General features: G+C 39.0%; 5 protein-coding genes across 5 annotated transcripts; 4 read left to right on the top strand and 1 right to left on the bottom strand.

Moving 5' to 3' along the window:
* Positions 1-149: 149 nt before the first annotated feature.
* Positions 150-672, top strand: RHIMIDRAFT_207969 (PBD-domain-containing protein; the record flags this gene model as incomplete). Its single annotated transcript, XM_023607018.1, has 2 exons — positions 150-317; positions 412-672. Coding segments are annotated over 2 exons (429 nt in total), but the record flags the coding sequence as incomplete, so codon positions are not given.
* A 36-nt stretch (positions 673-708) lies between these two features.
* RHIMIDRAFT_208038 (Pkinase-domain-containing protein) lies at positions 709-1876 on the top strand (the record flags this gene model as incomplete). The annotated part of the gene is made up of 3 exons (XM_023607030.1): positions 709-953; positions 1020-1396; positions 1455-1876. 3 exons carry the CDS (start codon positions 709-711, stop codon positions 1874-1876), a joined length of 1044 nt encoding a protein of 347 aa, XP_023462111.1.
* A 109-nt stretch (positions 1877-1985) lies between these two features.
* On the top strand, positions 1986-7367 carry RHIMIDRAFT_295180 (kinesin-domain-containing protein). Its single transcript, XM_023614159.1, has 9 exons — positions 1986-2083; positions 2153-2380; positions 2426-2460; positions 2521-2796; positions 2910-6569; positions 6626-6777; positions 6832-6915; positions 6961-7069; positions 7132-7367. The coding sequence occupies exons 1-9, from the start codon at positions 2032-2034 to the stop codon at positions 7255-7257; spliced, it is 4722 nt and encodes a 1573-aa protein (XP_023462110.1). The 5' UTR covers positions 1986-2031; the 3' UTR covers positions 7258-7367.
* Positions 7368-7773: 406 nt separating this feature from the next.
* Positions 7774-8859, top strand: RHIMIDRAFT_75757 (uncharacterized protein). The gene is made up of 3 exons (XM_023615648.1): positions 7774-7897; positions 7949-8009; positions 8061-8859. The coding sequence occupies exons 2-3, from the start codon at positions 7967-7969 to the stop codon at positions 8807-8809; spliced, it is 792 nt and encodes a 263-aa protein (XP_023462109.1). The 5' UTR covers positions 7774-7897; positions 7949-7966; the 3' UTR covers positions 8810-8859.
* Positions 8860-9857: 998 nt separating this feature from the next.
* Positions 9858-11074, bottom strand: RHIMIDRAFT_295178 (TauD-domain-containing protein; the record flags this gene model as incomplete). Its single annotated transcript, XM_023614158.1, has 3 exons — positions 10953-11074; positions 10509-10905; positions 9858-10456 (listed from the first exon to the last, which is right to left on the bottom strand). Exons 1-3 carry the CDS (start codon positions 11055-11057, stop codon positions 9858-9860), a joined length of 1101 nt encoding a protein of 366 aa, XP_023462108.1. The 5' UTR covers positions 11058-11074.
* Between the last annotated feature and the right edge of the window lie 2680 nt (positions 11075-13754).

The following is a 13754-nucleotide window of genomic DNA, read 5'->3' as shown; positions in this document are numbered from 1 at the left end:
AATACCGTACCCTTGACAGATCAAAAATCCAGTGACGAAAAGGTTCGACTGAAAGGCGTTTTGGATAAGTTTGTAAGCGGATTTGGTCAAGGTAATCATGTGTGTTGAAAATATAGATCAAACTGTATTCAAACTATTGAATAGCAAACCTTCCAACGACAACAACCATGGACATTTCTTCTCCTTATAACACAAGACATGTCACTCATGTCGGGTTCGACGCAACCACAGGCGAATTTACGGGTTTACCTAAAGAATGGCATACGTTATTAAAGGCAAGTGGTATCACTCAAACAGAACAAGAACAAAATCCGCAGGTAATCTATCTCATGTTTTTTTTTTTTTATATCATCTCTCCTCTATCTTTCTTTACTAAACTTCCACTCCTTGTATTGCACTCCTTATACATAGGCTGTCATTAATGCTATTGAATTTTATCAAGAATCAAGAGATGATGCTGTTTGGCAAAAAATACCCAATAAACGGAGTAGCGGTGCATCTTCTATTCTCAAAGCTGCAGGAGGAAATGTTATTACCAACTCTTTACGTAGATTGTCGAGACTAAAGCTATCTGATTATACCAAAAGATCATCCGTAGTAAATATATATATATATATATATAAATATAAGCTGTGGAAGGAGGAACTGACGTTATGTTTAGTCTTCAGCTAGATCATCATTCATAGGTAACGATACATATATATAAGAATGAGGGGAAGGGGGATAGCGCAACTGACAATAAGCATAGAAAAAACTACTGAACCAAGTACACCACCAGCATCATCATCAGCATCCGTCATTTCGGCTAATGAAGAAGAGGAAACACCTGTTGTTAAGCGTAGACAAGTCAAGTCTACTTCTCCGGACAAGGATGTAGTTAGTCAGCTAAAAGAGATTTGTATCAATAAGGATCCTAGAGAGATATACTCTGATATGGTTAAGATCGGTCAAGGGTAAACTTGAAACTCAAGTGGGTCTTTATATATATTCCAAGAGCTCAAATATTTTTTCTTCTCTAGTGCATCCGGTGGTGTGTTTATCGCATATAATGCAGACAAGGTCCCAGTTGCGATCAAACAAATGAATTTAGCTCAGCAGCCAAAAAAAGAGCTCATTATGAATGAAATCCTTGTCATGAAAAAGGCACAACATCCCAACATCGTCAACTACTTGGACTCATATCTTTGGAAAGGTGATCTTTGGGTTGTGATGGAATATATGGAAGGTGGTAGTCTGACAGATGTTGTGACCTGCAGCATGATGACAGAGGGTCAAATTGCTGCTGTCTGTAAACAAGTTTTACAGGGTCTGCATCATTTACACTCCAGTGGTGTTATCCATAGAGATATTAAGAGTGACAACATTTTACTAAGCATGAAGGGAGATATTAAATTAAGTAAGTCTCCCCTCCTCCTGAATGAAACGAAACACTTACTCCTTTTTTTTCCCTGCAGCCGATTTTGGCTTTTGTGCTCAGCTAAATGAAAGTCATGCCAAGCGAACCACCATGGTAGGTACACCATATTGGATGGCACCTGAAGTTGTTACGCGCAAAGAGTATGGTTCAAAGGTCGATGTCTGGTCACTGGGTATCTTGGCCATCGAAATGGTCGAAGGCGAACCTCCTTATTTGAACGAAAACCCACTTCGCGCCCTGTTCCTGATTGCAACCAATGGTACGCCTAAACTCCAAAGTCCTGAATCGTTATCGGAGGTCTTTAGAGACTTTTTAACAAAATGTCTTGAAGTGGACCCCGAGTTACGTCCGTCAGCAGAAGATATGTTGAAACACCCTTTCCTCTCATTAGCTGATTCTCCGCGATCTCTTTCTCCTCTCATTCGTGCTGCCAAAGAAAGCACCGATTCCGAAGAGTAATAAAAAAAATACACATTGTTGCACGTCGTGACTACTTGACTCAGTTTCCAACTTTTCTATCTCTCTCCTTTCTTTTTCTTTTCCTTTCTTTTTTTTTTTTTTTTTTTCTCTTTGTATCTATACTTTTAAGCCCTTTTTTCATTTCTTTTTCAATCATGAGCGGCAATATTAAAGTTGTTGTCCGTTGTCGTCCCTTAAATGAAAGAGGTAAAATAAAGGAGTGCACAAAAAAAAGGGGGTGATAGCAGTAACTGAAACAGGTGTCTTTGTATATAGAAAAAGCAAGAGGGGCTGAAAACCTCGTCCGTATGGAAGGAAATCAAACGATCATTACTAAAAAAAATGGAAAAGAAAATATTGTCAAGGCATTCACTTTTGACCGTTCATATTGGTCGGTAGATAAAGATGATCCTGATTATGCCGACCAAGCACTGGTTTATAATGATTTAGGAAAAGAGTTACTAGATCATGCGTTTGATGGATACAACTGTTGCATATTTGCCTGTAAGTCACAGTCTTGTTTTTTTATTCTTACTTATTCTTCTTTAGATGGACAAACTGGTTCGGGAAAATCATATACAATGGTATTTAGGTACCAGTTTGCACACAACACAGTAGAAAAAGCTTATTTTTGATATTCATAGATGGGATATGGAGAGGATAAAGGAATTATACCAAGAACATGTGAAGAATTATTTGAAAGAATAGACGACTTATCTACTCCGGAACTCAGTTACCGAGTAGAAGTATCCTACATTGAGATTTACAATGAAAAGGTTCGAGACTTGTTAAATCCAGCAAACAAAGGCAACCTCAAAGTCAGAGAACACCCAACGATTGGACCTTATGTCGAAGACCTCTCACGGTTAGTCGTAGGCTCGTTTAAAGATATTGATCATTTAATGAATGAAGGAAATAAAGTAAAGAAAAGAAGAAAAAAGAAATACCAAAGCGCTGTCATGTTAATTTTCTTTATTTATTTTTCATTTTTCTACCCTCCAATTTTATATGTCTATTCTTATACGCGTAATAGGCCAGAACAGTTGCTTATACCAACATGAACGCCACCTCCTCTCGATCTCACGCAGTATTCACACTCTTCTTATCTACAACCCGACAAGGCAAAACAGAAAAATCAGCGCGCATCAGTTTGGTCGACTTGGCAGGTAGTGAACGAGCAACATCAACGGGGGCTACAGGAGTTCGACTGAAAGAAGGTGCCAATATCAACAAATCATTGACGACACTAGGAAAGGTTATTGCATCACTAGCCGAACATCATCACAAGAAGAACGAACACATTCCGTACCGTGATTCCGTACTGACGTGGCTACTCAAGGATTCTCTCGGTGGTAACTCCAAGACAGCGATGGTCGCTGCTATCTCACCAGCAGATTATGACGAAACACTCAGCACGCTTCGATATGCAGACCAAGCCAAACGTATCAAGAACAAGGCTGTCGTGAATGAGGATCCAAACACACGACTGATACGCGAGTTGAAACAGGAACTTCAGGCACTCAAGGATACCCTGATGATTTACGCTCCAGAAGAGGTCGAAAGGATCGTTCAGCAAAAGAAGTCGGGCCAAAAGATCACAAACAGTAGTCGATCATCCTCCGCCAGAGCCTCGCCCATGCTTCTCATTTCACCTGAATCGCCTATCGTGACTCGACAGGGCACACGTCTGATGACAACCGAGCAAGTGCTGGAGCAACTCGAGGCGTCTGAGAAGCTGCTTGAGCAAGTCAATCAGACATGGGAAGAAAAGATGACAAAAACGGAGACAATCCATCGTGAGCGTGAAAAGGCGTTGGAAGAACTGGGCGTGATTGTGGAAAAGAATAATATGGGCGTCTATGCGCCTAAATCCATTCATCTGATTAACTTGAGCGAGGATCCTTTGATCACCGAGTGTCTCATGTACCATATCAAACCAGGTACAACCCACGTGGGAAGACTTGGAAGTGATGCACCTGCAGATATCAGGTTGAGTGGAGAGGAGATCATGGAGGACCATTGCCATTTTGAAAATGTGAAGCAGGATGAGAGCGATGAGATGACGACTGTCACGATCTATCCACGTCCACATTCGGTCACTCTTGTCAACGGCATGCGCATTCAAGAGCCAAAGGTACTGCACAATGGGTACAGAATCATCTTTGGATCAGGGTTACATCATCTCTTCCGATTTAATCATCCTGAAGAAGCCAAACGGATGCGCGAAAAACAGCAGCAGCAGGACGTAGATGAAGAGCTCCCAGCCGATTGGAAGTTTGCGCACAGTGAAGCACTCTCCAAGTTTGTCAATCCATCCACAGACATAAACGCCATGACGGATGACGATATTCAGCAGCTCTATGTCGGAATCAGTAAAGTGCATGAGTTTCGAAGCAGAAAGCGTATTTCTTCCTCTGACGGTGGGATTCTTGACGATGACTCTGTCACAAGTACATCAAATCTGTCACGTAGAACATCCGTTCGGTTCAGCCAAATCTCATCCACAACAAGTCTTACAACAGAGCGTTCTGAAGAACAGCAAAGGCAAGATGAACTCGAAGTCAAGTACCTGCAGGTCAAGCAAGAGATGGAGACCGTGTTGGAACAACAAAAAAGGGAATATGAAAATAAAATCAAGCGTATTTCTGCACACTTGCCTCCAGGAACCACTCTAAGTTCAGACGATTTGCTGATAGGCTATACCTCCAAGAACGCATCAGAGTATCTGGTCAAAAAGACGCTTGCCCATTGGCGCCAATGGAGATATGTAAAGATGGCAGAAGGATGTCTTGTTCATGCAGTAGTCTTGAAGGAGGCTAACATAATGGCAAAGGAACTGGGTAAAAACGTCACTTACCAATTCACTGTCGTCCATGACAACATGTCGGCCGGCCCTGTGTCCTTCTGGGAGGCAAGTTCAGCGCTTCAACCATTTGAGCGAGAAATAGACGATGCATTGATGGAAGAACCAAAGCCCTGCTTGGCTGTTCAAGTCATTGATCACATGCACAGAGTGACCTATATCTGGTCTATTGCCAACATCAAGAACCGTTTGCGGAGTATGCGACAGCTCTATGACTATACCGATCGTCCCTTGTTCACTCATCCTCATTTCTTTCATCGGGATGACCCGTTTTATGAGACACCTTGTCCTCGATACTCGTTGATTGGATTCGCTCGTATTCCCTTGCGTAACCTCACTCTTCAATTGCATGCGGATAATCTTGTCGACATTTATTGTCGAAACACGGGCAAGGTGATGGGCCAGCTTCGTGTGCTTGTCACGCCCATTGCTCGATCTATCTCTCGAAGATCGTTCAAGCAAGCTCAAGAGAGATCCCTATCAGTCGTAAGTGAAAAGTATTTACTACATATTGGACAACAGCAAGTGTTTGAGATACGTATTCAGGAAGTCATTGGCATATCCGAATCCGACTTTACTCAAGTCCATGCCCAGTTCCACTTATCGTCTTTTGGTAACGTTGAGCCAAATTCAAGAGAAGACAAGGTATATCCTACTGAGCCAGTCAGTCAGTTTGGAGATGGCCCAGTCAAGTTTGATCATTGTCAGACATTATCGATTCACATTACAGAGAAAATGATGGGTGTTATCCTAGAAGAAGGACTTACGATCGAGGTATTTGGCCAAGCCCAAGAGGATTACTTGTATCAGCTCGTCGATATGCCTCCTCAGACAGGCGCCATGACAGATATCCCCGTAAGCCGACGATTTTCTCTCGATCGACGATTTTCTCTTGAAAAATCTACATATGATGGTATACTGATGGAGGAAAGACATGATGTTCTTGCCTGGATCCAAATAGCCGAGCTAGACTCTGAGGGCAATTATGCACCGGTACCCGTCACTCACGACCCGATGGAAGCTTTCTCATTACGTCAAGGTATTCAACGGCGTATCTCTCTAACTCTCATTCATGATTCAGGCAATCAGTTTCAATGGAAGAACATCAGCTGTTTGAAGATAGGTCAAGTGCGACTTGTTGATCAACAAGGAAGACTATTAGAAACCACGTCAGCAGAGCCAGTCGAGATCCAGCTGTTCCCACAGACTGGGGCAGAGCTTGATAAAAGCGGTATTTCTCGTATGATGGTGCAGGGCCCATGGGACAGTTCACTGCACAATTCGATCTTTTTAAATCGTACGACTCCCTCACACCAGTACGTGCAACTAGCGCTCTCATGGCAAGTAAATTGTGACAAATGTGTGAGTCCGCTTCAATTTGAATTGGATTTTGCTGTGCAAATTCAAGGAAGAGACATGGGCATCTTTAGACAATTATGGTCACCAGCGCCTGCCAAACAGGTATACAAGGCGAGTGCAAAGTATGTCGTACATCTGAAACCTCAAATGACGCGCCAGGTACGTGAATTGTGGCGACTGAACACAGCAAACAAGTATGTTCGTGGGGAAGAGTTCATCGGCTCTTGGAAACCGCGAGGTGTATCGTTGATTACAGAATACCGGGAGGCAAGACGAAAGATGGAGTATCGTGAGCATGTGGCTGCTTTTAGACATGCGTTATTACTTGCAGGTCATCCACAGGCAAAAGAGATAAGAAGGGGTCAATTGGGTATAGAAGAAGAAAAGAAAAAAGAGAAGGTGATGGATAGTAAAGAGCTTTTGGAAAAGGTGATTCAACTGTGGACAAGAAAGTTTGGCACTCAAGAAGAGGTTAATACCTAAAGGAAAAATATAGCATGTTATTGATCTCTTTTTGATGATTCTAGATTGTATTCAATCAAGATCCACCGAGCGTTGGTTCTATAACTCCATCTGCAAGTAGTCAAAGTATAAAGCATTCGAGTAGTAGCCAGAGTATAAATGAATATCATCAAAAGAATGTAAAATTGATAGCCGACATTCAACAGTTATATCCAAGGTAAATCAATATTCATGAGTTTAGAATGCATTTAATCCAAAACTTGTCAAACAGTGACACAGTGACTAAAAAAGGATATCTACTACATCCAAGAAACGTGGATGAAGAATGGCAGAAGTACTGGTTTGTACTAAGAAGGTAAAAGAAATATAAAGAAATATAAAGAAATACTTATGTTAGTAGGCCATACATCATTATATACCAAGATAATACAGAAACAGAAGAGTTGGGCGTCCTTCATCTTACTTCAGCCAGAGTTGACTATAAGTCAGAAATAGAAAAAATGCTTCAGGTAATATTATTTAAAATAATAAATTGTACTACGCCAAGTCTATTTTACTTATTTATTAATAGCGAAAGAATATGTTTGCTATTTATACCAGTAATAATGCTTATCTTTTAGAAGCTTTAGATTTTGATGATATGAAAGATTGGATTTCTAAAATTGATCAATTTTATCCAGTGGATAGCTTACAATAGGAGAAAAATAAAGAAACTCCTCCTTATTGTGTATTCTTAACCACGCGTGATTGTTTTAACTTTCCGATTTTAATAAAAAGGCAAAAAACACACTGCCCCTCTTTTCCCTCTTTTCTCTCTCTTTCTATTATTACTATTTTTACTGTGTCATTTATAAGCAATGGAACAAGAACAACATATAACTGATAATGTTCATGGATGGTTAATGAACGTACCTCATTATCGTCAAGATCATTCACAAGATTATCTAAAGTAAATATAGAAAGGCATATAAATGTAACTGAAATTGAATGTTTTATCATTAGAAAACAAAGACATTTATCGACTGCATCTATAAGTTCAGAAGATAGCGTCAACTTGGATGAACTCATCAATGGTAATTTTACAACAAGTATGGAAGAAGAAACAGACTTGAATGATTTATCTTTATTGGATCTTGATGACTCAAAAGAAGACTTTTGGAAAGTGGATAATGTAAGACAGATATTTTATTACAAGTCTTGTTATTAACGGAAATTTTCAATAGATCTACATACCTACGCCAACTACATTTAATAAGCAGAAACTAGAGCCAAGCTATTATCATAAAGACAGTAGCAGATCAAGAGAATTGGGAATATTAGATGATATATTTCAAAAGGTTCGAACCAAACGTACGTTATTTTCTCTCCTTATTTACATGTTCTCTTAGAGAAACAAACAAGACTTTATGAGTACAATAGATATAACATGTCCTGCTATACAACAATATGGTAATGGGTGATAATTTACAACATTTCAATTATATTAAATATATACAATAGATACTCCTACTCATTCACCTTCTTCAATTACTTTGCATGTCCCTTCTTTACCCGTTTCACCAAAATCTCCTATTCTGTTTCAAAACAAAAGGTCAGGAAGTTTCAGTAGTGAAGCAAGCATGAATTCCCAATCAACAATTATGCAGTACCAGCATCGTTCTGTTCGTCCTACTGAATCAACCTCTACTTCATCCTTTGGTAGTCAATCTACTGCTACATCTGCATTATCTCGTTCAACTATTCCTATTGCTGAAAGTACACTTCGTCGTAGACAACAACAACAGCAACAACAACAGCAACAAAATTTGTCATTAAGTGTTTCTGAAAGCACTTGTAAAGCTTCAGATACCCCTCGTACCTTATCATCGCATGCTGGTTTAACCAGACGTGCAACTCATATCCCTGCACCCAGTACTACGGTACGTAAAACTGGAACAAGACAATCGATCATACCTCAACGAACAAAATCAACCACGACTTCAAATACATCATTACTGCCCTCTCAACAGCAACCACGTTCATTAAGTAGAATGAGTCAAGCCTCGGGTCGAGCGAGTCATATTCCTACAGCTCCAAGAAGCACAACCTCATTAGGTATTGCTTCTATTTCATCGCCACAAAAGCAATCAAGCATCCCACAATGCAACACAAGAAGCAAACCTTCAATAGGAAACAGTTTATTGTCTCAAAGTAAAACAAAGAGTAGTGGCCTGAGGGCGCCAGCTTCAAGAAGCTTATACAAGTATTAATGTTTTCTATTTATTCATTTTAAAAGTTTAGCTTTTTATTTATTCATTAAAAAGGGAGGACAGACAATAAACTTATAATATTAAAACCCTTACATTTCTTCACAATAGCCCGGAACTGTTGGCTATAAAAGGCATTTTAGCACATTTTTGATATCTGTGCATTCTGTGTTTATTTGTACAATGATACACGTGGAGTGTATCCGTGCTCACGGCTTGTGAATAACAAGTGTTACAGTCAATGGCAGCGTTTATAAGAAAAATGACCTCTGTGTTTTTTTTTGGAGATCTGTTAAGCAGAAGCGCAAGAATTCGATGTAGCGCCACCCAAAAATTAATTAGAATTATTAGTTTATCTATTGTAAACAATCAAATGCTTTTAATAGCTTGTGATGATAGCAGCCATTTTTTTTTTTAAAAAAAAAGTCAGTCAATTTATCATGACCGTAAAAAAGATCATCGTTGGCTCCTTAAATCCAACTTTCAATGCTGACGAGAATCGTTGGTGTAAGCTATATCCCATGCGATCTGTAGATGACAGTGTTTATTCCATTTGCGATCATATGTATGACTTTTTTGTAAACGACGCTGCATATTAGAAGCAATTGAGTAACATTGACAAAGTCTCGAGGATTACGCGTATTTTCTTTTCTTTACTTTAGTCAAGTGCTATTAATAGGGCAGTTTCTATAGTAACGTTACGTTCAAATTGGTTATTTTTATCCTCATATTTTACATGAACGGTGTACTCGTTTCTTTTGAAGATCATGTTCAAAAATAGTAACGCTTTGGGAATCCCATATGGCAACACCTACTCAACATGGCCTATTGCATTGCTAGCTATACCAATGTTAAGGATTGATACTTTGAAATAAACCATGTAATCAATCGTTTAGTCCGCGTTATATTTTCTAGATATATGTACAGTAATTCGTTCTCTGTTCATGTAGTGTCTGATTTGCACTATATAACTTTGATATCTGATTATCTGTACAATGATACAAATGGAAAGTTATATGTTGTAATAGAATTTTATTTATTTAAAAATAAACTATTGTTCATTGGCAGCCTTTCGCTTTTCAGCAAGGTCTTGTGCTCTTGATTTACTATTAGGGTCATAGAAAGGCTTCTCTGCTAAAGGAGTCAATCTCCAGCCATGACGACGACCGTCATCGAGATAGTCAAAGATGGCATTGTGGGAGGTCACTCGGTTATCCCAAACGGCCACACTGTTTTCTTCCCACTTGAAACGAACCTGGAAGTCAGCTCCTGAAGCAACATGGTCAAAGAGTAAACGAAGGATAGCATCTGATTCTCGCTTTGAGAGACCGACGATGGATCTTGTAAAACCGGGTTGAACGTATAGAGCTTTCCAGCCTGTGACAGGGTGAGTACGAATGATGGGATGAACAGCCGTCCAGTGACTACGACGAACAGTGTGACCAGCACGGTTTGCAAAATCAACTTGGTCCTGACCAGAGTGGACAGCTTGTAAACCTTCGAGAAGCTTTTGAAGAGCAGGGGATAGTCTGTCATAGGCAGTATAACCAGATGACCAAAGAGTGTCACCACCTACAGGTGGGAGCGTATCAATCTTGAGAAGAGTTAAACCAGGAGTTTGTGGTTCGTAAGAGACATCAGAATGCCAACCTATACATTATAGGTTTATATATGAAATGAATCAACACTGATTTTAACTTACCTTCCCAGGAGGATCTTGAGTCAATATCAAAGTCAATAAGTTTTCTGTATCTTGCTCTTGATTCGGAGTCAAAGTAGACTACATGAACCGCAGGAAGGCCTTCTGGGTGTCCAAAGGTGTTGTGGACGTGAAGAGGACCAAAGTACTTGGCGAAATCGTGAGCTTGATAGACGTCAATGTCTTGGTCTCTAAAGAAAACAACGCCACGTTCAGCAACTAACAGAGCCAAATCGTTCTTTTGTTGATCAGTGAACTGAGAGAGCTGAAGGCCGTGGATTTCGGTACCAATATGGGGAGTCAAGTCAAATACTTTGGTGGCTTGCTTGAGAATAGAGGCTTTTGTGGGGTCTGCACGATGACCGGGATCGTGATGTTCAAAGTTTTCGAGGGAAGGATACTATATATTGCATTAGAGAATGAAAAATTCCATTGTGACTATATTACCTTTGTCTCTGGGTAAACAAGGTAATGTCCCTTGGTGCGTGCAAGTTGTTGCAGGTTGAGCTTTTCGAATTCTTGGATAATAGCGTCAGTGTTTGGAGGAGCCATGGTTACGAATAAATAAATTTGTGAGTTATTCTTAAATGAGGACAAAGCTATTGAGCCCTATTTATACGATTTCTATTCATTTATTTTTTTCCCATTCTTTAGCTTATGTACGCTTTTGCATAATTTTAACAATCGTTTGCATAATCATAGTATTAAATTCTGCAAGATGATAAGATTATATGGTTACCAACTATGGCAATGCTATGTTACACGGCATGTTGTAATTTTCAGGGAATAATACGCACTCAGTCTAAAAGGTGGGTAAATTAATTGACGTGAACTTTATCAGACTATCACATCATCTATTGCATCTATTCGTCAAGTGGGGAATATTGAATAAGGGGAAAAACGAGTATGAATTGTGTGCTAGTCTGATAAATTTCACGTCAATTAATTTACCCACCCTTTTTATGTAGTGCACAATATCTATCAAAGCATATGAAGAAAAAGAAAGCTTAAAGTTGATGCTAATGATGACATGATCATTATACAGCTGCAACTGGTTGATTCTATCTAAATTTATTCGTCAGTTTCAAACTAAAATAACTGTCGGTTATTTTTATACAGACAATTTCCATTTTCGTTTTGGTAATCAACTTGGATGAATTCAATTATTCTGTTCTGTTTAAGTTAACTTTCCTTTTGATTAATAAATCTCTATATAATTCAGCCAACAATCATAGTAGTCGAATGTGTATAATTTGTTTGTAGGCTTCGGTAATTACGTGGTTTAATCATGTTGGCTTTGTCAAGCGAATGCCTTCTCATGAGTTGAAATTGTCTATATTTTGTAAAGTTTTATCTGACTGATTGTGATAATACAGCTAATTCAAGCTATAAAAGATCCCACTCTGATTGTTTTCCGTTATGTCACTTAATAAACATTTGTAAAAAATTCTATGGATTTCAGTATCAGAAGCCAACAGTTATGATCGCTTAAAGTTTTATTGTTTTCACGGTAAAATTAAGAGTGCGTTTATTTATTACATAATAAACATCAGTAGAAATTCAATAAGCACTACATCTGTTCGGATTACCCTCTCCCTAGCACAAATAAGTATAGGCAGTGTAATGTGCTATCTGATCAGAATGTTCATGGGCTTGAATATGATTTTCTACTCAAACTTATAAAGTGCAGACAAAGGAAAAGAAGGGCACTACTTGCGATATCACTACACAGCTTCATACTACCAAAGCCTCTCCAATGGAATATTCTTTAATGTAAAATGCGGGTCCATCATAATTACACTTGAATGATCTTGCTTCTTTGTTGATAGCGCTTGATTGAATGATATTAATATAAAGCAATAGCAACAATTCTTTTTCTCTCTTCTTCTTGCAAAGAAGCAAGATTTATAAATTCGCATTCCATATCAAGAAATATGGAGAGATATCTGTTCCTGAGTAAGTTTGGCGTGACAACACACGTTAAAATATTTTGTTGGCGACATCATAGATAGTATTTGTAGTATCCTCATGAACTATTCCCTATAATGAAATAAAACCTTGCTGATTTAGCATATATATTGAACAATTTGTCAATGATTGAAAGGCTGTACGAACAAGTTACTATTACATCGACTCTTATACTTTAAGGTTATAACTAGTATTTCCAAAAATTATTGGCACTGATGCCAAGAGTAAAATTCGCGCTTGCTAAATTCTACTGTCATGTAAACCATTGGCTGATTTCGCTTGCTGACAAATTGAATGTCGTATATGTAGGAACCTTGTCATACAAAATACGTGTATATGCAGCACGAAAGCACCGTCAGCTCTTTTTTTTTTCTTTTTTTATTTCCTTTCTCATTAAAAACCGAGTATAACAATATGAGCTTTCAAATTTTCTACGAAGACGGGCACGGTAATTCAGTTGATGAATACGGTAGACCTGAGCCTATGGACTACATCATTGATGAAAAGCGGTATGCTTTAGAAACAGCTAGTTCACACACTCAGTATTTGTATAATCAGCCTCAGGAGAATAATTTCGATGTAGGCTCTGTGGCAGATGAAGATGCAAAAGATGACCCAGATGTTTGCATGAAGGAGGCGTCGAGTAAGCGAGCGTACACACTCTATACGGATCAAGACAAAGTTAGATTCTTTAAACTGATGTTTGAGAAAGTTATGAGTGCTTCAGCTGCTGCAAAACAGTTAGGTATTCATGTTCGCACAGCTCAAAGATGGGCTCAAATGTACAAAACGGATCCTGATAGTGTTTTTATAAAGCATAAGAAAACCGGTCGCTCGCGTATACTTCAAGAAGAACACAAGCAAGTGGGCTTGGAGTATATAGATGAGAATCCTTCAGCTGTCTTGGAGCAAGTGATGGAGCGGCTACTTCAAAATTTTCAGGATCTCAAGGTCTCTAAAAGCACTGGCTACAATTTTGTAAGAACTGAATGTAATTTGTCACTCAAAAAAGCCCAATTCCAGCCTGTAGATAGGAACAGTGAAGAAAAAATTCAGGAGCGTTTTGACTAGGTTCATAAGTGGGAGTGTACGGACATGGACTTTAGAACTAATTGCGTCTTTCTCGATGAGTCTGCATTTCACATTAATTTAAAACGTAGTATGACCTGGCCAAAAAAGGATTGCCTGCTGTGGTCACAGTGCCCAAAACCCGAGCACAAACAACAACGATTTTAGGTGCGATCTCTGCTTCAGGATTAATAAAGTGTAGCCTGAGATTAC

The sequence above is a fragment of the Rhizopus microsporus genome, assembly GCF_002708625.1.
Source record: "Rhizopus microsporus ATCC 52813 unplaced genomic scaffold scaffold_24, whole genome shotgun sequence".
Classification (NCBI taxonomy): Eukaryota; Fungi; Mucoromycota; class Mucoromycetes; order Mucorales; family Rhizopodaceae; genus Rhizopus; species Rhizopus microsporus.
Note: the sequence above shows the minus strand (reverse complement) of the source record. Positions and strands in the feature narration are given on the sequence as shown.

Coding starts and splice junctions, on each gene's coding strand:
- RHIMIDRAFT_295180 (XM_023614159.1), top strand. CDS start 2,032: ATGAGCGGCAATATTAAAGTTGTTGTCCGTTGTCGTCCCTTAAATGAA. Junction 2,461..2,520: donor CGGGAAAATCATATACAATG/GTATTTAGGTAC, acceptor TGATATTCATAG/ATGGGATATGGAGAGGATAA. Junction 2,797..2,909: donor TAATGAATGAAGGAAATAAA/GTAAAGAAAAGA, acceptor TACGCGTAATAG/GCCAGAACAGTTGCTTATAC.
- RHIMIDRAFT_75757 (XM_023615648.1), top strand. CDS start 7,967: ATGAGTACAATAGATATAACATGTCCTGCTATACAACAATATG. Junction 8,010..8,060: donor TCCTGCTATACAACAATATG/GTAATGGGTGAT, acceptor TATATACAATAG/ATACTCCTACTCATTCACCT.